Source organism: Vipera berus, assembly GCF_964194415.1.
Source record: "Vipera berus genome assembly, chromosome: 1".
NCBI classification, from domain to species: domain Eukaryota; kingdom Metazoa; phylum Chordata; class Lepidosauria; order Squamata; family Viperidae; genus Vipera; species Vipera berus.
The window spans coordinates 338,393,038-338,418,094 of record NC_138202.1 but is presented as its reverse complement, the minus strand read 5'-3'; the positions used below and the strand labels follow the sequence as shown (position 1 = coordinate 338,418,094).

At 39.9% G+C, this 25,057-nt stretch overlaps 3 protein-coding genes across 5 annotated transcripts; 1 reads left to right on the top strand and 2 right to left on the bottom strand.

Annotated features, from left to right (window-relative positions):
• KIAA0753 lies at positions 1-16,136 on the bottom strand. 2 transcript variants are annotated; one of them, XM_081334218.1, is made up of 17 exons: positions 16,013-16,091; positions 14,551-14,682; positions 13,005-13,581; positions 11,686-11,792; positions 11,276-11,338; positions 10,484-10,702; positions 9,466-9,634; positions 8,777-8,973; positions 8,396-8,565; positions 7,766-7,852; positions 6,311-6,389; positions 4,699-4,833; positions 3,799-3,877; positions 3,343-3,463; positions 1,756-1,968; positions 1,219-1,324; positions 1-623 (listed from the first exon to the last, which is right to left on the bottom strand). In XM_081334218.1, the coding sequence occupies exons 2-17, from the start codon at positions 14,641-14,643 to the stop codon at positions 612-614; spliced, it is 2,427 nt and encodes an 808-aa protein (XP_081190344.1). In that variant the 5' UTR covers positions 14,644-14,682; positions 16,013-16,091; the 3' UTR covers positions 1-611. The 2 variants fall into 2 exon arrangements, with proteins under 2 accessions (XP_081190344.1, XP_081190343.1); XM_081334217.1 differs by having other exon boundaries at positions 1-1,324; positions 16,069-16,136.
• A 189-nt stretch (positions 16,137-16,325) lies between these two features.
• On the top strand, positions 16,326-19,302 carry TXNDC17 (thioredoxin domain containing 17). Its single transcript, XM_081341607.1, has 4 exons — positions 16,326-16,532; positions 16,971-17,052; positions 18,361-18,436; positions 18,971-19,302. The coding sequence occupies exons 1-4, from the start codon at positions 16,385-16,387 to the stop codon at positions 19,037-19,039; spliced, it is 375 nt and encodes a 124-aa protein (XP_081197733.1). The 5' UTR covers positions 16,326-16,384; the 3' UTR covers positions 19,040-19,302.
• Positions 19,303-19,433: 131 nt separating this feature from the next.
• Positions 19,434-24,328, bottom strand: MED31 (mediator complex subunit 31). 2 transcript variants are annotated; one of them, XM_081341590.1, is made up of 4 exons: positions 24,272-24,328; positions 22,151-22,228; positions 21,621-21,717; positions 19,434-20,772 (listed from the first exon to the last, which is right to left on the bottom strand). In XM_081341590.1, the coding sequence occupies exons 1-4, from the start codon at positions 24,279-24,281 to the stop codon at positions 20,574-20,576; spliced, it is 384 nt and encodes a 127-aa protein (XP_081197716.1). In that variant the 5' UTR covers positions 24,282-24,328; the 3' UTR covers positions 19,434-20,573. The 2 variants fall into 2 exon arrangements, with proteins under 2 accessions (XP_081197716.1, XP_081197715.1); XM_081341589.1 differs by lacking the exon at positions 24,272-24,328 and having other exon boundaries at positions 22,151-22,680.
• Between the last annotated feature and the right edge of the window lie 729 nt (positions 24,329-25,057).

Here is a 25,057-nt window from a genome sequence, read left to right as displayed (position 1 = left end):
TAAGCTGGTTTAATAATGTTTATGTAGAAAAACGAAGTAATCAAGTATGAATTGCATTGATTTATTGTACAAATCCCTTTGGACTGTATACAAAATAAGTATGGCTAGTCAAACAGCAACAGTAAAATAAATATTTAATTTTTTATTTTCAGAAGAAGCTGTCTCAGCCTCAAGTGGTTGCTTAGTGGGACAATTCAGATTAAAACCAGTGCTATACATACATAACTCTTCCTTCTATACAGTGAAATACTGCAGACTAACCACAAATGGTAGGAGAGCATCCCAATAGGAAGGGACATCAAGATCAAATGGAACCCTAAATAATTATTTGATCCACAATCCCAAGAAAATGTAAACAAGGCTCACTGAAATCAAGTTGAACCAGAAGGGAAATAGAAATGACTTCCAAAGTTCAACCTGGTAATATGGAGGCCATTAGAAATTATTAACCCAAACCTCCATGTTGACATGAGCCACTGACAAGGTAAAAGCAGATTTTTCACAGATTTTTCTTGGACATTTTAGAAGTACCTTATTCGTTTTCACAAAAACTGGAGTAGAATTTCAGGGTCAGCAACTTTTTCAAGTATTGGACATCTAGTTTTTTTTCATTACCTGAAATACTGTAAAATGAGGTACTATGTTATCAACATCAGCAGTAGAGAATCCAGGAGCTGAGCTTGCAATATCTCTTAAGAATGAGCTCTCCACAATACAAAGCTGGCATTTTCTGTCACTGCCTGAACTAAGTGGATTCAGCCCTTGAGTAATGAGCATCCTTGTAAGATGGCTGCTACTACTGTAAGAACTCAGCCAAGAAATTAGTGACCCTTTCTATAAGACATAGAACTTTGGAGGGGAATAATTTGTCAAATACTCAGCCCAAATGAATCACGAAATGGACAATAAGGCCATGCATGCTTTGAACATGATTGGGGAAAAGCTGCTTTGGAATGCATAGCATCTCTTAAAAGGAACAGTGATGGTTTTTCCCAGGCTTTCAAGGATCAGAATTCTCCTGAAGTTATTTATTTATTCTGGATTGGATGCTCCCCATCAGTACCAGCCTTCCCAAGAAGGAACATAGAAAGTACAGTAATACATGTCAAATTTCACTCCTGAGAACTGGTCTTTGTCAGGTTCAATCTTTTGGCTAAATGGTCTTCACTGAAGGGCCCGGTTTATCGCTGTTCTTCAAAAGGCCCCTTACTCAGCCACCTGTAAAAACTCTGAAGTGAAGACAGTTTCTGCATAGTCCTCACAGAAGCCATGGAGCTCAGCTGCCACATCTGTCAACACTTCCTCTGTCAGCTCCTCTGCCAGGCTGAAAGGAAAGAAACAGAAGGAGCTCAACAGCCAAGACTTTAGTTCCAAAGCTTCTACAACATCCTACAATCTGATCCAGAAGCAGCAGCATATGGATCTTACCACCGGGAAATTGTGAAAGGAGCCAGAGAAAACCAAAGGCAGAAAAACAGAAGATGGACTGCCACCTAGTGGCTCTAAGAGGATGCACAACACAATTGTCTTCGACCTCTTATCAGATGTTTCTCAACCTTAGCAACTTTTAAGATGTGTGGACTCCGACTCCCAGAATCCCTCAGCCGAGGGAAGTCTGGGAGTTGAAGTCCACAGATTTCAAAGTTTGAAAAACATTGCTCTGTTTTCTGACAGTGAAGTATGGGTTTTTGAAATAAAAACAACAAATCCCTCCAGAAGATAGAAAGAAAGCAAGCACACCAAGATTCCCCATACCTCTCTGCAATGTTCCAAGGGTTAAACTGCCCCACCTCCTCAAGGAAAATCCCCTTCAGGTGCTGCTGGTATCGGGCATCATAATCACAGAGGCTTTGGAGAACACGTTTCGGCACTGAGAGGAAAGTGCCAGATTCTTTCTGTGGTGGGGTGCGATGTGTAAAAGACTGCAGAGTCCCACTCCTGGGCTCTGACAGCTCTTCATCAATAGCACTGAAAGCAAAAGTACAACCAGAGTTAGGAAAAATTCGATCAAACGAAAAGCCTCTACTTCACTGAGATGGTCCTGTTATGACCAACACCTACGAGAAGCAAACAGGCTGGGCATGATGGCAATGGCTGTTCTGTACCAGCCTGCTACCGGCCCTGCAGAAAAGGCAGGGACAACCCCTTTTACAAGAAGGCAAGAGGCTGGAACTAAGCCTGCCAAATTTATTAACATAAAAACATAAACAGAGCAAAGAGAGCAAACACGAACCATGAAACAGGAGCTATTCAAGCGGTTGCCTTCAGCAAACCAGCCCTCCCACGCATTCCCCTTTTATACAGTTCAGGGCGTGGCTTCTCTCTGCCTCCTTCCGAGGTGCCTCATTGCCTTCCTCTGTTTACTCCTGATTGACTGCCTCCTGCGTCGGGCGTCCTTGAACAGGGCCAGCTGTGGGTCATCTTCATCCACGCTGTCAGGCTCACACAGCTGGGTCTGCGTCGTAACCAGGTGGGAGGGACCTGGCTGAGGGCTCTCATCAGCAAGCTCTCCAACACCCTCAGCAACCTCTCCAACACCCCCCTCCTCCTCCTCTGAATCGTCCGACCCAACTGCCAAACCCACAGGCTGACCCTGAATCACAACAATAGCCTTCTCCTCCCTTTCTCTCCTTGGGCCTGCTATGCAGAGGATTTAGGGTTTTCCAAATCAGATTCATAGTTCAAAACCAATAGGATCTCATCAAAGTACAGCTGTTAACTCTTTCTATAGTCCCCTGCCTCCTTAGCAAGCTTGGTGTATTCTTCTCATGCTCATTTAAGCTTAAAACAGACCATCTATATTGTCACCCAAGTTTATTTAAATGCTCACTTCCCTTAACCGGAGGTGCTTGTTCCTTTCTAACCAATCTCTTCTGTAACTTCAACCACTGATTCTAGACCTCATCCATCTATCTCCTGAACAGTGAGAGAAAATAACAAAGCCCAACAAGTTTTGGTGAGAAGGTGAAAAGTCAAAGAAAGCAAAGTTACTTCTCTTTCACTTCAGCCCACCTTCCGACTTTCATTCATTTGTTCATGTCGAAAGATTTAATTTTGCTCTGCTTATAAATTCTTTGAAGAATCATGTGAAGCAAAATGGTGGGCTAGATGGAACTGTCTGTGTAGTCTATTTTGCACTAGTGTTCCTACCTACCAAATTCCCACTCTCAAGCCCTCCCCGCTTTTATTTTCCTGAAGCATTCATATTATTGCTATCCTGTGATACCTTGATGATTTGATTATTCCTAGACATGCTATCCATTCTAGCCAAGGGGGCAAATCCATTTTTAGTATAAACAAAGAGGATGCTGAGCACAGTAAACTGTTAAATGTCTTACTCACCTGGCATCCAAGGGTTTTTCCAACATAATGGCTACTTGTGGCTCTTTGTAATTATCTAGTTTAGTTATCTGGATGGGATGAACAACCCCAGGTTGTTGGTCTTTCACTACAGACTCGTCCTCTAGGAGAAGGAATTGTCAGAAGAATAATTACCTCACCAACACCAGAGTAGGCAAGCTCCCACTGTATTTCAGATTTCATCTTCCCCATTCTTTTAACATATTTTTATAGAAACATAAGCCAAGAGAAAACTATGGAGTATTTATTTGCTCATCATGAGAATTTTTATCCATAAGACTTCTTCATAGTATCAATCAGATGTCTGTTTCCTTCATCTCTACAACATACACATATTAAGAATGTAAAAATATACATTCACAATCAGAAAAATGAGGGAGAACCATTCACTGCTCAGCTGTTATTTCTTAAAAATCCAAAACCAAACTGGAAACTCACCTTTGCTCTCCTGGACCCAGAAATCAACATCAGCGTAAGCAATCTGGTTGTATCGTCTGCGTATAGCTTCTTGGTAGTGCTTCAATATACAAAGATAAACCCAATATTATTCAACAAATAGTTTGACTGTGTTGGTGAAAGACTGGGAGACTGACAGATTAAAACACTCCTAGTAAAGCAAACTGCTCTATTTTTGTGCAGTGAGAAGCTTTAATTAACGGAGAATTCAGAATGGGAGAAGTTATCTTTTCTCTCTCTGAAAAAAAGTACTTTTATACAATACTTTTTGTACAGGATACAATAAATAAAATATACAGTATTAATGTCATGCCACAAACCTGCAGGGCTCTGGGCAGCCCACAGAAAGACAAAAAAAATACAAAAGAAATATAAAATCATATAACCCAAGAGTCCGATTTGGGTATCAAATTTTGATAATGGATGAGAGCAAGAGAAATGGGAATATTGCCCAGAATGGAACGTCTACATTTCTAACATTTTGGGTATCTCAGAAATCTCAAGGAATCGTCAGAAAAGGAGAGCAGAGCTCAGTTTGTAAGACACAAATTTTGCACAGTTGGCACTCTATGCTGGTTGAGGAATTTTGGAAATGCTAATCCCAACACATCTGGGTGGCGTCAGATTAGAGGAAGATGGACAAAAGCTTAGAGTTCAGCCTGTAGTGTTTCTCCCTATTTTTCTCATGTGCAAAAATGACAGATGGCACACGTCAAAAAGGCTGGTTTTTTCCCCTTGAAGGAGGACAAAATGCAGCTCCTATAGCAGCAAAATATGGCAGATTCCTTGAGCTTAGTACTTGAAGTGCTTGACCACTGAGAGACGTCAAAGGTCAATAACCTGATGCACAGGCATAGGTCAGCAACCAACAAATAAATGCACCTCTATTTCCTCCATCCTCTTCATCATTGTCTCCAGATCAGACATGCTGAGCGCAGAAAGAGCCACACGTTCCATCTTCTCGCACTGTTCCAGATAGCAATCCTCCAAAGAGATGCCTGGTAAGCTTGTTGCATCCTAGAGAGAGAGAAAGAGAAAGAGAGAGAAAGAGAATGTAGTGTAATGTAAAACAAGTCCATACGAAAAGAAAAACACAACTGGAAGAACTGAAAGAAAATAAAATTGATAACAACTGAAATCAAGGGAAGGCTCTGAAAAAAATGTAAACGCTTGTGAAAAACCAGCAGAGGGAACCAACCTGGTCTCTCCAGAGCTACTATTCCCACAATATAGATGCCGTAACAAAAAAGCATAATTATACAGTTTATACCAAGTCTTATTTTAATAAATTTAGTGTTACCTGAAAATTATGATTGAACATTGAAATATATTGTTCTGGGTTACTGTCCTGTATTTTTGTTTCTTCTTGCCTTACAGAATATTAAAAGTGGGGGGGGGGGGAAACTAAAAAATGGAAGTGTTTTGTCTCTATGGTGAAATTTATTTGGCTTCAGACTCCTTTAAAACTTTGTTTTGTCAAGATGCTCTCTTGGAGCAATGTTGCAAAGCTAAATTACTTTAGGAGATAGGGATGATTAAACATACAGCCTGTTTTGAAAGAAAGCAGGAAGAGAAGTCTGGCACTTTTTCTAATTACTTTATAAAGTCTGACACTTTTTGCATAAATTATCACTCACTGGATTTATTTTTATTTTATTTTAATTCCATTTATATCCCGCCCTTCTCTGAAGACTCAGGGCGGCTTACAAGCTTAGCAGTAGCCTTCATTCTATGTATATGCCTGCTTATTAGGGCTTTCACACACACCCCAAGCGGCAATATTACAAGGTCAGCTTATTGCCCCCAACAATCTGGGTCCTCATTTTACCTACCTCGGAAGGATGGAAGGCTGAGTCAACCTTGAGCCTGGTGGGATGCGAACCTGCACTAATTGTAAGCTCAAAACTGAGGGGAGGGGAGGGGAGGGGATTGTGTGATGGATTTCGACAACATAGCATCCAAAGTAATTGGGGGGGGGGAATTAAACCTGAAAGCCACATTTATTTACAAAAGTGGAGCTTTCGTTTCAGCCATAACCACATTCAACATCTACTTTGGACAGCTGACTTTCTATACTGTTTTTTAGCCATTTTTCTCCATTTTTCTGCCTGACCATTTAACATAGGCATTGGCAACCTTATTCATACAGCATCTTTAGCTAAACTTTAGCTGAACTGTGCGTGCTCCCATGTGAAAAGCAGGATATAAGTCTAAATAATGTATTAGTTAATTTAGTTGACTCAGTTGTTGCCTTATAAGCCTTATTTCTTGCATTTAGCCAAGGCAACAATTTTATTTGAGGTCCTGGCTGATACAAGAGGTAAGAGTTTGGAAGCAAGAGTTGAGTCAGGCTCATCATATGTGAAATATCCAGCCTTGGGGTGCTCTTCAATAAAAGTTCTGGAAAGAAGTGAGGATGTTATTTCTTCATTTTATCAACAAGGAATTATGTCAAGAAAATCAAAAGGAAAAGAGGAAGAATGTGATACTCTACCTGTCCTTTTTCCAAGAGGAGCTCCAGAACCTCAGGATCAGCTTGCTCTACCTCCTCTGTTGGGGAAACACCACTGTTCCTGGAATTTTTCAAACAACACAGGACAGTGGCAATCTGATGAGTTGTGCCATTTTTTAAAGATGCAACTAACAGAACACACATAAATAATAGTAGGACAGCATAATTCAGCATCTCTCCAGACTGGGCACTCTGAAGCACATGTCTTTCAGAACACAGGCTTTTATAATAATACGGAAGGGCCTAAAATCTTTCCCATTTGCATTCCTTGTTTAATGCATTCCTGAGAGATAAGACTGAAACAGCCAAATATATCCCAGGTTTTAATTCTCTCCTCACCAAATGCAATAGAATACACAAAAAAGAGAAATGGACCCAGGGAACTGGAGCTTCTACTTTCTTCCTACAGCTAAAAAATCACAGAAATTGGAAGCCTTTTCCAAAAGTGAAAACCCAACCGATGCCTCGGTCATCACTTATGCTCCTGTTCAGGTTAGTACTAAAGACTATAATCTCTAGAACAAACATTGTCAAAAGAGATGAAATAATGATGTCAGGTGATTATTTAGATCCAAAATCTTATTTTATTCCCCTGGAAGTAATGACAGATGGTGAGATTTTTCTGTTGCAATATTCTTGCCAAATCTTGCAATACTCTTGACATCTGACAAGGTCAAGTGCCAAGCAGGTGTAAGGACTTAGTTCATTTTACATATAGTTTTCAAAGAAAGCAACAAATGTTAAATGTACACACACAGCTTTTCATGAAAACACAGCCGTTGGGACTGCCCTTTACAGGTACTTCTACTCTGCCTCCTTAGGTTCAACTAATAAATAACTAGTAATGATAGAAGCAGAGTTTTTTCTTTTCTCTCATTTTGGAAAATCATCTCAATTGCTTCTTTTTGGTCAGGATGTAAAATCTAGGGTATTGGGACATTTATATATATTTTCCCCACAGCTAGTTTTCCTTTACTTGCTCTATTCTAGACTGGTCTAGAAAACCAAGCCCAATTCAGATCTACTTCCAAAGTAAATGTCCTTCCATATGGGCTTCAGTCTAAATTTAGAAAGACAAATGATATCTGTTGGGGACCAAGAAAAAAAATCCATATCTATGAGAAAAAGCCAGTTTGGTGTAATGGTTAAGGCCTCAGGATAGAAACAGAGAGACCGCATATTCTATTCTCACGTTAGGCACAAAGCCAGCTCGATGACCTTGGGACAGTCATTCTCTCTCAGCCCTTGAAGGAGCCAAAGGCGAATCACTTCCCAAAAAAACTTGCCAAGAAAATTGCAAGAATTTGACCAGGCATGAAAAACTGACTTGAAGGCATAGGGAGGGAAGAAGGGAAGGTGAGGTGGGGGGGGGGCGTGGATTCCCAAAATGCAACTATTTAAAAATCCACAACCTTCCACTCTCCCTTTCATGCTTACCTGGGCACTTCTTTCTCAGGTATTTCTTGCTCCTTTGTCTCTATCTCAAGAGATGGCTCCGCATTTTCAGGATTTTTCTCTAGGTGCCTACAAGAATGTTGAGTTTAAATGGGAGAAGAAAAATAACAAGACAAGCTTATCATCACTTTTGCAACCCCACTGGCACCAATTAAATTAATTATACACGTTGTTGTAAACTTCAGCTGGGGAATGAAACACTTCTTCAAGCACTCCAGAATGAGGGACAGGAATGTGTCTCCAAAGAACCAAGAGGGCCTCCTCAGAGGAGGTTGACAGTCGCTATGTTACTGTAACTAAAGGATTTCAAAAGAGGTGACTACAGGGCTATGACTGAGCTTACATCCAGAAAGTTCTAGGGTCACTCCATATTATCACTAGGTGATGACTGAAAATATCTGAAATTCTGCAGAATGAAGACTATACTGAACCAAATGCAACAAATATCTGATCCATCTTAGTACACAGCAGCTCTGAATGTTTCAACCTCCAGATAAAATCCCAGAAGCTATACTTGAATAAACTATTGCCATTTGCCATAAATGAACCCTCATTACCCACTGTAGATGTTTATCCCCCTAACAACTGCCCTCGCCAGGGTGCCAAACCTACCGCAGAGCGGAGGGGAGGGGAGACTTGACACTGGGAGGCATCCATGGGGCCTTATGATCTCGGACGGGTGGTTTGGTCTCCTTAAGCCGGAATGCAACGGTGGGCTCTAGAAACCGGGCTTGTTTGGTTACAGGCTGCACTGTTTTTGTTTTGGGAGGTCGACAACTACCCTTTAGAGAAACAAAAACATTAAAATAATGTGTGTCTTTAGACAACTTTAGCAGTTTTTCTACACAACAACATCTATTAAAGCCTTTACTTCAATCACTGTAATTTTGGAGGAAAAGACATTACATCATGGAAGAAAGTGTGTCTCACAGCACTAAAATTAAGCTTAGAGACAAGGAAGAGGAGGAATGGCTGATGATTATACAAGTGTACCTGAGGTCTAATGGAGAACAAGCCTCCTCTCTTCTTCATCAGAGTTCCTGCTTTCAAAAGTCTTGACCGCCCTACGGCCTCACCCTTGCATGGTGCAGCTGCCCCTTGCTCAATGGGGAGTACGTCTTTCTGGGCTCTTGAGCTGCAGTGATCGATTGTCTTGTGTGGTAACAGGATTTCAGATTCTGGATATTCATCTAAAGTAATTTGTTGCAACAATGTTAGACATATTGTATTGATTTATTATATAACCATGACACTTTACAAAGAAGAGGTAAGAATAGCTGCATACCATAGGGCACTTACTATCTAAAATAGGAGACAGGAAAAAAAACCAGTTTGCAGCACAGACGTACTAAAAACAGAGGCAAACATACTTAGTTTGACTTAATTACAGTAAGATCTAGGGACAGAAAACAGAGGGAATAATTTTAAGAGGTAGCAGGAGTCTCTTCACATGATAAACATCCAAATAACCATTTTTCCCCTCTTAGCATTGTCTTCTGAAGTATTCAGTTCTGAACATCCTCAATTCTGACCATCCAATTAGAGCGGAGATTAAGTTACAATGAGTTCACCCAGAAACTCCCAAGTCATCGGGGTCTACAATTTTTCTGGGGAAAAATTCAAACAAGATTTGTAAGAATTACTAACCAAACTTCTTCCAACTCAACACCCAGAAGGCTCACCAGGAAGAAGTTTCCGAGCCACTGAAGACTTTTTTCGGTCCAACACACAAGATTTCTTTTGCTTTTTTGGCAATCTGTTGGTACTTTTTGGTGCATCAGCTCGAGAGGTAGAGAACCATTCCTGTCCTTTCTTGGGAGACTCCTTTTTGGACAACACAGAGTCCAAGTCCTGCCACAGCAATTTACATCAGATTAAACATACAAAAATCTTAAACTGAACACCCACAATCCATCCTACAGGATGCAAAGTTCAGGTGGATGCTCAACCTTCCTAACTGACAAAAAAATAAAAAGACCTTTAAATAAATTAGAAGAAAAATGCTGTCTAGCTAATATACTCAGTATGTGCTACAAGATTTAGGGATAGTTTTAAGGTAATATAGTTATATTTCTCATCTCATGGGCACAATACATTTTTAAAAAACCCTAGAGATCTGTTGAGTCATCCTTTTAGAGATATCGCTTTACCAGGTTCCTCAATGCCTTAAAAAAATGACAGAACTTCTTAATCCTGCCTTTACTGGAAAGCTGGGATACATTCAGAAATGTATCTGCCTTGAAAATAGACCACAATGAACTATGTAGCACAATCAATATATCGGCACAGGAAATGTTTTCTGACATTTTGCATTATGTCATAAGCTGCTTTATGATAATTTTTATCATAAAATGTTATATAAAATATGCCAACTTCCAGTTCCACAAGAGTCATGAGTCAAGCTAGCCCATTTGGGTTCCTTGGTTCAAAAATGGTTGCCCACGATGCACCAGTTCACCCAATTAAAAGTTACTAAGCACTTTAGTAGCATATAGATAACTTTAACATATTTTCAATTAAATGTGAAATTCAAGAGCAATGGCACATTCCTTAGAGATCAAATGCTAAAACATGTCCTTATTCAATGCTTAGTTCAAAGGGTTGTGCCTTCCCTGGATGATGGAAATCTGTCTTTCCCCATGAAGAGTTATATACACCGCCTTGGATGCCAAGCAAAGAAAAAACTCACTCTCTCCTGACCTCAATTTGTAGAAGCAGATCTATGATGATATCCGGAATGGATGAGTCCATCTCAAGGCGAGCCGAACAGAAAGAGAGCTGCCTGATGAGATTGCCCAGCTCTTTACAATGCGCAGAGGCAGACTGCTGCTCTGACTGGTCAGCAAAATGAGTGACAAACATCTGCAGAGCTCGGATGGCACCTCTGTGAGCTGCTGCCAGCTTGGCCATAGCTTGTGACTGCATCACAAAGGAAAAAGAATTCTGGCTTGAATCAAGCAGTCTCTTGTCAAGAACCCAGAGCAATTCCGCCCGATCTTTAAACACTAGTTCCTTGGCAGCTTGGCCAGATACGTGGATTTCATTTTCCTAAACTCCCCAGCTAGAATGGGTACTGGGGAAAATTCTGAGGGTTGAGGCCCACACAACCCAAGACATCAAGATTGGAGAAGGCATTTCTAGTCTGTATCAGAAGGACTGTAATAGAATACACAAAATCAGACTGCTATGATGATACGCAAAGTAGAAACGTCAGGTCTGACTGAAAGATCACACAGCTCAGTGAAGAGCACACTGAACACAAAGTTTAAAAAGTTATCCTCTACCCACATGCTTCCAACTATTCTCCAAAAGGACCTTTCAGGGAGGCTCCAACCACAGCAACTGTAAGATGTGTGAACTTCAACTCCCAGAATCCCCCAGCCATGTCTTAAAAGTTGCTCAGGTTGAGAAACACTGCTCCAAAGGCTCCAACTGAGCTTTTTCCCTCATCACTCAGTTTCCCCCCAAACTTGGAAAGCAATTTCATCTCACCTTCTTTGTATGTTTAATTTTAAGGGGACTCAGCTTCTCCAGATCTTCTTGGATTTGTTTTACCTATTTGATAATGCAACAAACAAATTAACAACAGAAGGCAGTTTGGAAAACTCTCTGTCTGTATAATAAAGTCTGCATTTCGAACCAAGCTATCTGGTTCAGACTGCTTTGTTTTGATACCCTAGTTCAGGGGTGTCAAACTCAATTTCATTGAGGGCCGCATCAGCATTGCGGTTGCCCTCAGGGGGCTGGGTGGGTGTGGCCAGGGTGGGCGTGGCCTACTGGGTGGGCGTGGCTAGAGTGCATATGGCCTACTGGGTGGGCATGGCCAGCTCTACATCGTTCGCATCAAGGGTGCCTATTGGGGCCTGGGCAAAGTTCCCAAAGTTTCCAGAATTTGTTCAGACCTGTTGCTGGAGCACATAGAGCATTCGGGCAGAGCGCACAGCTTGTTCCTGCCTCCGAATATGGACCCGGCGTTCTTCTTCAGGATCCAGACATATTTCACTTCTCTCTGGGCGAAAAAAAAAAGTTTAGCAAAACAGTTGATTGTGCTCAGTTATGAACAGACAATTTGGTGTAGAAAACACGAAATACATAAGACAATTACAATTGAGAAGAGATGATGAAGAAAAATGTCTGTGTCACTCAAATGCCATGAAAAAGTGTTTCAAAAACTGTATTAAATGCCCTATATCCCATAATAGCAGCTTAAATCTAAACTACACAAGAGAAGTCAGTAATTTTCAGACACTTCTTCAGTTTACTGTCTCAAGTGTAGCCTTTTTAAACTGATTTCTCTTTAATTCTTGCAGTACAAATAATCAGCTCATGACTAGCCTCAAAACCAGTGGGATTAAACTCAAATTATGTCACATGAGATCACTGAAGTTTTTTCATACATTGATACAAAAATGAAGAAACTAAAAGTATCATAGTATGCTAGTAAGCATGTAGTTATTAAATTAAAGACATACTGTATTACTGCATAATAGAGTTTCAGTCTGGCCACATATATTTGATTTGTTACTGTGTTGACACTTTTCCCCCCAAGATCAGTGCTGCAGAATATCATTGCAGACTTCAGAAAATGAATAAGGGGACCATATGCAACACAAGGGCTATAATTTTAAGACTCTAATCTGTCTATGGGAGAATCTGGCTGCAAAGTGCACATATTCTGGTTAGCAACATTGGCAAAAAAATAATCTCTGGTCAAGCACTATTACGAACATTTCTTTATATTGAATTGGAAAATGGCTAGCATGATAAATAAGCGGGATAACAGGCACACAGCCTCATGCTTACTCGTCTTTTTTATAAGCCTCATTTATACTTGAGAACTTACACAACGAAGTCCTGAAAGTCAGGAACAACAATTACAAAGACTCATCGTTCTTTGCTGTCAGTTAGCTTGCCACAATTTTCTTTCCCTGTAAGGTTATTTTTTTTTACCTGCTTCTCAGGACTTGCTACAAGAGTACTGGTTGCATTGAATTCAAAGCCTCCATTCAGTGGGAAACAGACAAAGTCAATGAAGATTCTTCTGCATCACCAATCACAGACTTCTATGCGAGTACCTAGCTTGTTAGGCCAAGAGAGTGACCTGTATCACTTCTACTTCTTTGTATTACATCTTCATTTAAGACAGCTATGTGGTCTAACTTCCAAATGAAGCTACGATCAAATTTTGGCCACATCATAACTATAACTCTTTCTCCCTTACCTTTTGTTGCTAGCAACTCAATTTTCTGAATGTAAGTCTGAAGCTCTTTTTGTAACCTTCTGATTTCTATGGCACATTTGTCTTCCTCTTTTTTGGGGCCAGGTCCTGGATCACGGGTTGGTGGCGAATCAGACAAAGGGGGTTCTGACTTGACATGACTTGGATCACAAAGCAGGACTTTTGCTCCAGTACTGTTCCTCTCCATCTTAGAAGGGTTACTAAGCGGGTGTTCATATTTCAGGTGGGACTTAGATGCTTTCAACACTGCAACGTTCCCTGATTCCTTTCCCCAATGGCATCCCACAGGACACTTATTCATCTTGGCAAGATGCTGCTTCACTTGCTCTTGCAGATGCTTTCTTTTCACATCCCTTCTGGCCAGCTGAACAGCCAGGTTGAGCTTCTCTTCAGATACAACTGAGAATTCAACAGAGTCCCTTAGATCAGCTCCATCACCAGCACCTTGATTTTGTTGAGTTGCTGGCTGTTTCAGCTTTTCAATGATAATTGGACAGGGATTGGTGTAGTGGACAGACAGGTTTTCAGACGATGCAGGAGCATTCCGGCTGAACTGCAGCTGTTCCAAACATTTAAAACAGGCAGTGTGGTACAAGCTGAGTATTGGATTAAAATCACCCAAATGCAAATCTCTGTTTAACCAAAAAAACTCCATTGGGCAACTGAACAGAGTTTATTTATTTTATTTATTTTATTATATTTGTATACCGCCCTTCTCCCGAAGGACTCAGGGCGGTGAACATTGTGGTGAGGATTAAAAGTGGTAGTGGAGACCACTATATATGCTAGTATACTTACTCATATTTCTATGCACAAGCATAGAATAAGCAGCTTACAAGGATCTTAAATTATTTCCCAAGCTAGTTGACTAAAAAAGTAAACTAGTTAATTAAAATTTAATCTACTTTATACTAATGTAATTATCTGTTAACTTCTCCTCAGAAAGAACAGTTATATAGCCCAAATATACCTTATACCAGGGGTGTCAAACTTGCAATGTCACGTGACGTGTCATGACGTATCATGACTTTTTTGCCATTGCCGGCAATGGGGTGGGCACGCTTTCGCTATGATGCATTTGGCCTGCAGGCCGGCAGTTTGACACCCCTGCCTTATACTAACTTTAGAACAGTAAGAATAATTGTTCTGCAAAACGAAGGAAAGAAGACAAGTGTGTGCCATAAGTTTCCACGATTCCTCTCATATTCCTCTGAGGAAGCTCCAGCAATCTAAATAGGCATTATACCTCAATTCATATACGGAAAAATGCAAGAGGTTGTATGAAACATATTAAAAGCAGAAAACATAAAACACATCCAAACAGGACTTTACTTACTGGATTTATGATCATTAGTATTAAAAACAAAACTTCCATGAAATATGTTTCTAAGAATCAGCACCCCTCACATCATTGGTTTGTTTAAAAAAATGATAGGTTGGCAATGCTAGAATGCATATTGGCAAGCTTATTTACATGTTAGCATTTCATCATGTAAAGTCCACAGAAGATGCTGATGTTGCACAATACCTGTATCTGTGGGGACTTTGTATCACTTTTGGCCAGTTGTGGGTGGGATACCAAAGGAATAGTGGTTGTAGTTGCTTTTCGTAGCTCCATCATAATTTCCAGAATCTCAAGCTCCTGTTGTTTATAAAGTTACTGAAAGTCATCAAATATTAAACCACCATTAGCATAAAGACATTCTGTTTTCTTAGCTGAAAGACTCTCTTACTGTTCACTTAATTAGGCATAAGAATTTTAATTTTCTGAGCATCTTACAATGCTTAGAAAACAAGTGTTAAGGTTATCTTTTAAAAAAGTTATGGAATCATTTTGCTTGGGTTTGTTTTATCTATGTTTTTTCAATGGGTTTTGTAGAATGTTTTAATTACTGGCTTTACTGTATGCCATCCAGCATCACTTTGTGTGAGAGCAGCCATACAAATCTGATAAACAAACTCTTAGCTAAGTCTTATATAGCCAGGTGTCTCTCAAAACGCAGCACAAAAATGCTGCTTGCCTCCAATATTAGATATCTGAAAGAAACACATAGAGATGAATATCAGAAATAAAGCTTCCTTATAATAAGGGTAATTTGCCATCATTCTATCATTGGTGTAACTAAGCAAAGACACTAACAAGTTAGTTTGCTTTTCCTTTACAAAGACTTTGAGAACATGGTAGACCATGGTAGAACATGGTAGACCTAGCCAGGAACCTTTTGCAAGAAAGCTGTAACCAGAAACAGAATAGATTTGACTTCGGGAATAGGGCAGTATACAAATGGAATTAATAAATAAATTAATAATATAAGTACCTGACCATCTGCTACAATTACTTATAAAATGCTAATTATATGTTTAAAATTCTTAATAATCTATAAAATCATTCATCACCCAGATGTAGAAAATTCCTTTCCAGAAAAAAAAATCAGAAAATATCACACGATTGATATGGAACATTTTTAGTTATGCCAAGCTTTGACGATCACTGGGGGGGGGGTCTGAAAGTCAACGAAGACTTGATCCAGCTTGGGTCCACTTTTGTTCTGCTTATAACCGCCCAAATGTCATAAGCAGGATTGGGGAGGGTAATCTGATCCTCCTTGTGTAGTGCAATCTATCGATAGTGTAGGCTCAGAGTTGAAATGAGCTTGGTTGTTTCTTGCAGACGTTTAGTTTGGGTAACGAAACATCTGGAAGAAAGTAACCAAGCTCAGTAACGACTCCTCAGTGCAATCTAACGCTGAGCAGCACGTACACCAGGGGTCTTCAAACTTGGCCCTTTTATGACTTGTGGACTTCAACTCCCAGAATTCCTCAGCCAGCTTTGCTGGCTGAGGAATTCTGGGAGTTGAAGTCCACAAGTCATAAAAGGGCCAAGTTTGAAGACCCCTGACGTACACCAATACATGTTTATTTAGTTAGCCACTGCAACGAGCTGGATCTTTGCTGCTGCTATATTTAGCCTAGATAGGTGCAAAACTCACGATGAGATTCCCTTTCTTCTTCCCCTTCTCTCTCCAAGAAGAAACACGGGACAAACCTGACGAATTACCGGAAGAAGGCTACAGAGCCATAGCAGAGATCTGCTACTACAGGCTGAACCGATCCCGCCTCTACTTACTTCCTTAGCAACCGGCGCGTTGAAGGACGCCTCGAAACAGTTCGCGGAAAACGGGTGGCGATAATGGCCAATTAGCTGCCGGGAAAATTCGCAACGCCCTCGAACCAAGCCTGAAAACTCTTTTGAAAGTATTTGGCCCAGGCGGCCACCATCCTTTGGGGGGGGGCGTGGTCCTTGCATTCCCCCTTTCGCCTTTCCACACTTCCGCCCTTCCACGGAGACACGAGATTCCACCATGGGTTGTGAAGAGATTTCTGTGCACGGGTACGATGAGTTCGTTCGGGTCGCCCGCGAACAGCAACAACGCGGCCAAGTATTTGTGTATTTTAGCGGTGACAAAGATCCAGCCAGCGGTACTAGTTGGTGCCCGGATTGTGTTAAGGGTAAGTCAACTCTTCTCCATATAATTTTATGCATGACTTTCTCCACCGCCTTTCCCCTGCGAATCAGATACTGTTAAGGGTTCTGCCAAGGGTTCTGATCAACAAGGTCTTCCTAAAGTTTAACTATTTCTAATTTCTTCTGTGAAATGGTTGCTTGTGAATTGCCAAAAGGTTACCTGAGAAGTTGTCTGGTAGCTTTTGAGGCATTTGAAATGCGAAGTCCATTAGTCCATGCACATACACAAGCACCTCTCTGTGTGCTATGAACTAGCAAGTGGGAACCAGTTCCAGGGAGGTTTTAGTGAAACTGAGACAGGGTACTACTATGAGTTGGAGAGGGGGGGGGGGCATGGAGATGAAAGTTGCAGTATAAAATCTATTACTAGTGCTTCTGCTGTAAGATCTCATTGGAAAGCTAATCCTTTTTTTTAATTTTAGCTGAACCCATTGTACGGGCTGAACTCCCAAACCTGCCAGATGGATCTATATTCATTTACTGCCAAGTAGGACCCAGAGACTAGTAAGTAAGGTATTTCAGAAAGATGGTAGAACTACTTTGGTTCTGCCAAACAAGTATTGTGCATATGATTCATAAAAATGTAACATTTAGTCTGTTGTCAAATTGTATGAGGGTCTTAATGTGGTAAAAATATTTTAAACTTTCCACGTGCAGAATGTCCTCAAGCATCAGCAAAAAAACCCCCTTAAAACGGAATTCCTAAGTTGCAGAAATATTGGCTTTAGTTTAAGTGCAATTTTGACACAAATGACTACTAGGATCTGATTCTGCTCTGCAATAATTTCCTGCTTATACTTTGCTTTCCTCTCTGCCAGATCTGCTCTTATCAGCTGAACTTTACCATTTTGAACTCTGAAATTTGATTATTTATATAGCTGCCCGTCTCACTGTTCCATGATTCTAAGTACTTTACAGTAAAACAAATAGGATGTATCTGCCAAGTATTTATTTAATTTATATAAATTTCTAGGTCTGTTCACTCACTTGGACAATACACAAAAATTAGAAATGGAATGAGTATTTAAAAACCCATTGTAAACAGCAGATACCCCAACCAAGCAGGTACCTACTGGGTCCTATAAGGTAGCACTGCTTAAAAGATGGGATCTGAGCATACCTCTTCTATTGCATTTGGATTTTACAGGAAGTTGGAGAAAGGAACTCTCTAAAACAGGCATGTCAAACTCGCGGTGTCGCACAACGTATCTGGACTTTTCCCCTATTGCCGGCAATGGGGTGAGCACGGTTTCAGCGTGATGCATCCAGCCCGTGGGCCAGCAGTTTGACATAACCAGGCCCTGTACTACGTAGGGCTTTGTAGCTGATGACCAGCATCTTGAATTGCACCTGGAAGTATGGTGCTGATACGTAACCATAGTTTTTTATATCTATGCATTCTGGACCGTTATGCTTTAATTGTTTGAATCTAAAAAATTGCAAATTTGTAACAGAGCTGCAATTGACTGTAGTTTATTTTCATATGATTTCCACCCATAGCAACTTTCTTGTGAATTTGCAAAAACTTGCTTTTCCCCACCTGAAAGTTGTTTTTTCTGAAGTGCAGCAATGTTTGAAAAGATGTTGAGTGCATTGTACTCATGTGGTCTGTTAGGAAAAAAAATCTGTCTGGATCACATCACATCAAGGGCAATGTACTTTTATTAAAATTTGCCTTTCTCAGCAGTCGGTCAAATATGGGAACCTCCATTTATTGTGAATTTATCCACACAGAATATTAACAAAAATGGTTTTCTTCCAACATTCAAGTATATTTTAAGCTATAAAACCATTATTTTAATTTCTCCATAGCTGGAAAAATCCCAATAATGAATTCAAGAAGAATCTTAATTTAACTGGTGTGCCTACACTTCTCAAATATGGAACTGTAAGTATATACATTTTCTAATTAGTTTGGAAAGAGTCAAATGCGGTCAAAAGCCTGTAGTGCTTAGCAGAATTGCCAAATATTTCTTCTCCATTAAGCCTGGCTTTATATACTGCTCTCAACTGAAATTATAAATTATAATTATAAACTATAAAGAAATTATGTTTGTAAAAGTTTGGTCTAACCTGTATATGTCTATACAAAATTAAATCTCTCAAGTGTCCAACGAGTTATTTTTTGAACAAAGCCAGGCCACTGGTGTTTTAATGGATAAAGTATTTCTCATTTGTGATAACTGAGTAATTTAGCAGATATAATTTTGTGTCTTCTAAAAGTCCAGGCCAAAAAGGGATTGTGGGAGTACTAGAAAAACTGGAAAGAGTGCAGTTGGAAAAAATGTATTCCAAAAATAAGCCATGTAGTTATTAAGTTACTTAGCAATATAACACTACATAGGAAGGAATGTTTCTACAAAGGACTTGGATCTTCTATCATACTTAGAAAAGTAATAATGTATCCTGACTTTTGTTTCAGCCTCAGAAGCTGGTGGAAGAAGAGTGTTTTAAAGCTAACCTTGTGCGAATGCTGTTTACAGAGGACTAAGCAACTGAAGCTATTACCAGCAGGGGAAATGCTTTTAGATCAGACATGTCAAACTCGCGACGTCACGTGATGTCATGCAGTGTATCAGAGCTTTTTCCCCATTGCCTGCAATGGGGTGGGCGCGGTTTCCTCGTGACACGTCCGACCCGTGGGCCAGCTGTTTGACACCCCTGTTTTAGATGAAACCATTATCATGTCAAACGGCCAGTGAATAAATCTGTAATCTAAGCTGAGAAATTTAAATAAAATCACTGTGGACTGTGTATCAGTTAAAACTGTGGCTAGTTTATATGAACCCATTTGCTGGAGATTATCTATTCATAAGATTAGATTGGATTCCCTTAGTTTCAGTGTCTAAGGCAAATATATTTTAGAAAGAATTCAGGCTTCTGCAGACATTTGCCATTTTATACATTTTAAATGAACACTCACAGCAATAAATACTGTTGAATTTCTTTCAAAGGGTAAATGATATAGCTTCATTAATTAGAATAATTAATTATATGGATATATATCATTCTTGCAATAGTTAATGAACTCCCAAACATAAGAAATATGAGGACAAGAATGAGAAAGTATACATTTACAATGACCAAAAAAAATGACTTAGAAAAATACTTTTCTGAAGGCTAGGAAGCTGATGGTGATAAGAAAATGACTGCTATTTGCTTAATAGACATGAGGCAGACTTTAAACACCAAAGGAAAATCATTGAGATTAACAAATGGAATTACTAAAGTGAATACCAACACTGGATGTAAAGTATCTATCATTAAATTATCTCTATCAGGTTTAAAGAAAGCTGGGTTCCTCTAACATTTGGCAACAATTACTGGCACATTACACCAGTCTCCCTGAAGTCAGGTATAGAAAATCTAAAATATAGAATTTTCCTATCAATTTGCAATTCGAGAAAATTTGCCTTAAAAGCAAGAAATTCTTCACTATATGCTACATCTTAACTGTAGAGTTGGAAAAGATTACAAGGATCATCTAGTCCAGCCTTTTAGTGTGTAGGACAACTATTCAAACTATCCATGACAGTAAACCTACCCAGTTTACTGACTACCCAGTAAAACTCAAGTCAAGTTGCATGGCTAAGAGTGATGCTCTGAACTACTATAGTGAACATGTTTTTCCACCTATTGCAGTTATTGCTAATGCTTTACATCCAAATCACCAGATCAAAAATTACAAAGCTAATTCCTATGGATTTAGAGATAACCAGAACACCATTTACTAACACAAACTAGCATACAACAAAAATGTTTAGCCACTTTTACTTCTGCTATACAGTATCAGGAAACACATCTACACCTTTAAATCAGAGTATAAATAGAATCTCTTACATCCTGAAGAAATCATTTGTTTGCTCTGTGGCAAATCTGAAATTTCTAACCAAAACTGCTAAACATCCACAAGCAACATTTTACTAATACCAAGACCGTACTAAGGCATTTCAGATAACAATTCCCCAGATTAAATCCACAGGTGTCTTCTGCCCTTGCAAAGAGTTTTTGTAGTGCCTAATGGCTCACTTGACAGAGGTGCTGTTCTGCTGCTGCTGCTGCTGTTCTGCAAGGGCCTGCTGGAGGCGCATCCGCTTGCGGGAATAGTGTTGCCAGTGGAGTATCTGTTGCTCATCAATAAATTTTGCACACTGCGCATTCACTAGTTCTTTACGAAAATGTTCATACTGGAGCAGTTCTAGCATATGCAGGCATTGGGGATACCTTCATAATAAAAAAAAATATAAGATATTTTTTAATGCTTTTCCTAAGCTACCCGTAATCTTGACAACAAATTAGGAATTCTAGAAGTAGGAAGGAATCAATAAATATTCTAGTCACTTAATTTGAAACAAATTGCCAGTTTTCTATTACATGTAGTGAACAAGCATGCATGTTAATTATAACACTATTTTGCAATTAAATAAAATTTTCACATTAATTCAGAAAATTTGGTTAGCAAGATATAATTTTTAATTATAACACTTACATTTTCTGGTGAAATATTCATTTTGGTTCTTTACAAATGAAGAGACATCAGATTTCTTATTCAAAAACTTAATTATTAACATTTTTGGCCCAAGATAGCCCATAATGATTGAGAGTGGACTTCAATCTGTGTCTCTCCAGTCTTAGGCCAGAAATCCTAAAGGGGCGCATGTATTAATCTCCGTTTTAAAACCTTCGTGACAGCATGAATCTAAAAAATTCAGTTCCAATTCCACTTGTCAGGCTACTGTGGTGAATATGGAGAGATCATATGCATGTATTCATCAATACTGCAAGTTAGAAAAGAGCCAGTGGTCAGGCTTCCAGGTTCTGAAATAATTTGGCGATATCACAAGTCCATAACTCTGCTCTTGGCCAAATCCCTAGAATTGCACATAAGCATTTGAAGAATCTGTCCTTTTACAGACCCAGCTACAGGAGGGAATAATAATTTTTACTCCATTTTTCCAAGGGGTTTTTAGTGATTCCTGAAGAGGAGACTGGCAATTGTTTCATAAAAATAGTTTTATGCTATGTGTTTTATTAACTTAGTACAAAGAGATATACATTATGATAATTCTTACTTTAGGTATCTGGCATACTCTGGTTCCTTCCAATAGAGCAAGTATTTTAAATAATTTACAAATGCTTTGTCCTTGAAGTATCCTCTCTGGGCAAGAACTAAAAAAGATACAAAAATAAATTTACTTAAAATTTGATCCTCTGTGCTGTATCAAATAATTATTTTCAAATGAAGACACACAATAAAAAAACTACAATACAGCTAGTCCTGACCAAATGCCCAGCTTTCTGATTTCAACAGTTCTAACATTAAATGTTTAATTTTGTTGATTTATTTTTTTCCATTTGTAACCTGCCATACAGATTTTAGCCAAATCAAACAAACAAAGTTTAAGCTAGCCATCATCTTTGACATTGACTTTAAAATATTTTGCCTATGAATTTGGGCCTACTAAGGAATACATATATATGTATTTCTGGTTAGTTTCTATATATTTTACTGTTTTCAATTTTGTACATTTTGTACTGTAATTTCCTGTCTAGATTTCATGATCTGAAGAAACCAGTCGTGATTTATATTTTAGATACTTACAATTGAGGTAGTTGGGGTTTGCTAGACACTGCACAAATTCCAGCTCTAGTTGGAAACGAAGTCGATTTCCGGTATCATCTGGAACAAAGATAAAGGAGTGTGGAATTATACTATATATATATTGCATGCATTAACTACCTGGTAATGGGTAGTTTTTATACCACTTAGAGCAGAAAATGGGGGGAAATGGGATTCTTAAGATTTAGCCTGTATCAGTGTCAGAAAATATGCAATATCTCTGATGCCAACATTTTTAGATCCTAATTAACATATAAGCCAATCCGAATGACTCATATCAGATGTTGGTTATTTATTTATTAAATTTATATGCCGCCCTGAATTAAAAAACATAGAATACAAAGATTAAAAAAGAATCAAACAATAAATAAAGAAATAAAGGACAATTTAAGCCGATAAAAACCAAATTTAAAAAAACATGATCAGTCCAGGCCCGCTTGTTGGAACAACCACGTCTTCAGGTCACGGCAGAAGGACTGAAGGTCAGGGGTCATCCGCAGCTCCGGGGGCAATTCATTCCAGAGGGTCGGCGTGCACACAGAGAAGGCTCTCCCCCTGGGGGTCACCAGCCAGCATTGCCTGGCCGACGGCACCCTGAGGAGGCCAACTCTGTGGAAGCGAACTGGGCGATGGGAGGTTGACATTGGCAGCAGGTGGTCTCGCAAGTACGGCCTAAGCCATGTAGAGCTTTAAAGGTAATTACCAGCACCTTGAATCGCACCTGGAGGGCAACTGGAAGCCAATGCAGCTCATGCAGGAGAGGTGTAGCATGGGAGTATCGAGATACTCCCATAAGCACCCGCGCGGCTGCATTTTTCACCAGCTGAAGCCTCTGGGTGCACTTCAAGGGCAGCCCCATGTAGACAGCATTGCAGTAATCCAGGCGAGAAGTGACAAGGGCATGGGTGATGGTGCATAGGGCATCTCGGTCCAAAAAGGGGCGCAACTGGCGCACCAGGCGAACCTGTGCAAAGGCCCCCCTGGTCACAGCAGTTAGATGATCCTCCAAATTAAGCCGTGAATCCAGGAGGACACCCAAGTTGTGGGCCCTTTCTGAGGAGGGCAATAGCTCCCCACCTATCAAAAGAGATGGAACATGTTGGACAATACGAGATGCCGGTATCCACAGCCACTCGGTCTTGGAGGGGTTCAGCCTGAGCCTGTTCCTTCCCATCCAGACCCGCACCGCCTCCAGGCACCGGGACATCACGTCAAGGGCATCACTGGGTTGGCTCGGGGTAGAGATAAACAACTGGGTATCATCGGCATATTGGCGATACCTCACCCCAAAGCCACGGATGATCTCACCCAGCGGATTCATATAGATATTATACTGTTTAATAAAACTCAAAACAAATGAAAGGTATATACCACAAGGCCAATGTGGAAAATTATTTTAATGGAAGTTCCTCAGTAACCTGTTGAGAACAATACTGTTTTCCTTTGGCTATTTAATGTATAAGGTCACTTTTTGAACTTCAAACTACATATCCTAGAATGGACTTCGGTCAAGAAAATCTACAAGCTATAATTCCAAAACACTGGTGGGATTAATTCTAGATGAACTACTACCAATCACTTTAGGAGCCTTGGCATGCCTTTAAAGTCTGAACAGCCAAGAAGCTGCTTTACAGATGATGTGCAAACTTTTTTATATATCTGTTTTGATCTTTCAAAATCTGGAACTACAGCTCACATCACTGACCATGCCACGTGGGAAGCAACAGATATGGTGGCCACCTGATGGAGGACGGCTGCTCTCGTGTAATCAGCAAGACACAAAGACACGAGTTCCCTCCCAGCTCCTGCAACTGCTTGGGAGGGTTTTAATGGTCATTCCTCCTCCTTCAAGGACATGCCTCCTTCACCTTTACGGTCGCCCAAGGAAGAGGCTATTCCGTATCAAGAGCAAGGAAGCTGCCATGCTTTTTACGCTAGTTTCATTTACGTATCTGTACAGATGAACTTATACGACGGGAATGACTTTTCAGTTAATATCAATTATATAAGCGGTACGGCAATTATTTGCTTAGAGGGCTCTTAAAAAGGGAAATACAGCCCCGCTCCCCCTCCCGTTATTTCCTCGGAGCCGCGTCCACTCACCGCCCTCCATAGCGGCGGACAGAGGAGTCCGATCTCGCTCACCAAGATGGCGGCCGCGGCGACGGTTCTGCGCCCTCCAAACACATCTCGATGCATTCTGGGAAATTCCCGGAGGTCAGGACGCGTTGCCGAGGCAACGGTGATGCCAGAAGTTGATATCTAGCTCCACGAGGGCATTAAAAACCAGCCTTTTGTCTATTTAAGCAATGGCCACATTTGCTAAATAAAGACGCGTTTTATAGAAGTATTCCCACTGGTTCTTCACAGATATTTCTGTTGTACCATAGGGATTCCAAGACAATCTCATGATAGAATAAAATGCCTCTAACCACTGCCATATCATGTCTTGGATATATTAAGTCCATTCGTTGTGCTGAAGTTAAACCATAATAAGGATTATTTAGTTTTAGTTTAGCATGTTGGACACTTCCACTCAGTGGTGATTTAACAATCTGTAGTTATACAAATGAATTTATAATCCTATATAATATATGAACCTGATCAGTAATTCAATCTCTGGCATCTGCATTTTTTAAAAAATGCATAAATTGGGAACTTGTGATCCTTACAGGTTTTTTATTCTTTATTGCAGAGTGTTTACACATTTTTAACATTTATGTACATGTAACAAAAAGATTTTCATGATACGTTTGAAAAAATATTTTTAAAATGTCATTTTTGTGTAATTGAAGAACAGCTCATGTGCACACTTAAATCATAATCTAGAGATTCTAGACAGGAATAAAATGCTTTCCATTTTGCTATGTGAAATTTTCTCTTGCTCTT

Coding starts and splice junctions, on each gene's coding strand:
- MED31 (XM_081341589.1), bottom strand. CDS start 22,277: ATGCAATATATATATAGTATAATTCCACACTCCTTTATCTTTGTTCCA. Junction 21,718..22,150: donor AAACCCCAACTACCTCAATT/GTAAGTATCTAA, acceptor TATCTTTTTTAG/TTCTTGCCCAGAGAGGATAC. Junction 20,773..21,620: donor GAGTATGCCAGATACCTAAA/GTAAGAATTATC, acceptor TTTATTATGAAG/GTATCCCCAATGCCTGCATA.
- TXNDC17 (XM_081341607.1), top strand. CDS start 16,385: ATGGGTTGTGAAGAGATTTCTGTGCACGGGTACGATGAGTTCGTTCGG. Junction 16,533..16,970: donor GTGCCCGGATTGTGTTAAGG/GTAAGTCAACTC, acceptor TTTTAATTTTAG/CTGAACCCATTGTACGGGCT. Junction 18,437..18,970: donor CACTTCTCAAATATGGAACT/GTAAGTATATAC, acceptor CTTTTGTTTCAG/CCTCAGAAGCTGGTGGAAGA.
- KIAA0753 (XM_081334217.1), bottom strand. CDS start 14,643: ATGATGGAGCTACGAAAAGCAACTACAACCACTATTCCTTTGGTATCC. Junction 13,582..14,550: donor CAAAGTCCCCACAGATACAG/GTATTGTGCAAC, acceptor TGTTTGGAACAG/CTGCAGTTCAGCCGGAATGC. Junction 11,339..11,685: donor TCTATGTGCTCCAGCAACAG/GTCTGAACAAAT, acceptor ATTATCAAATAG/GTAAAACAAATCCAAGAAGA.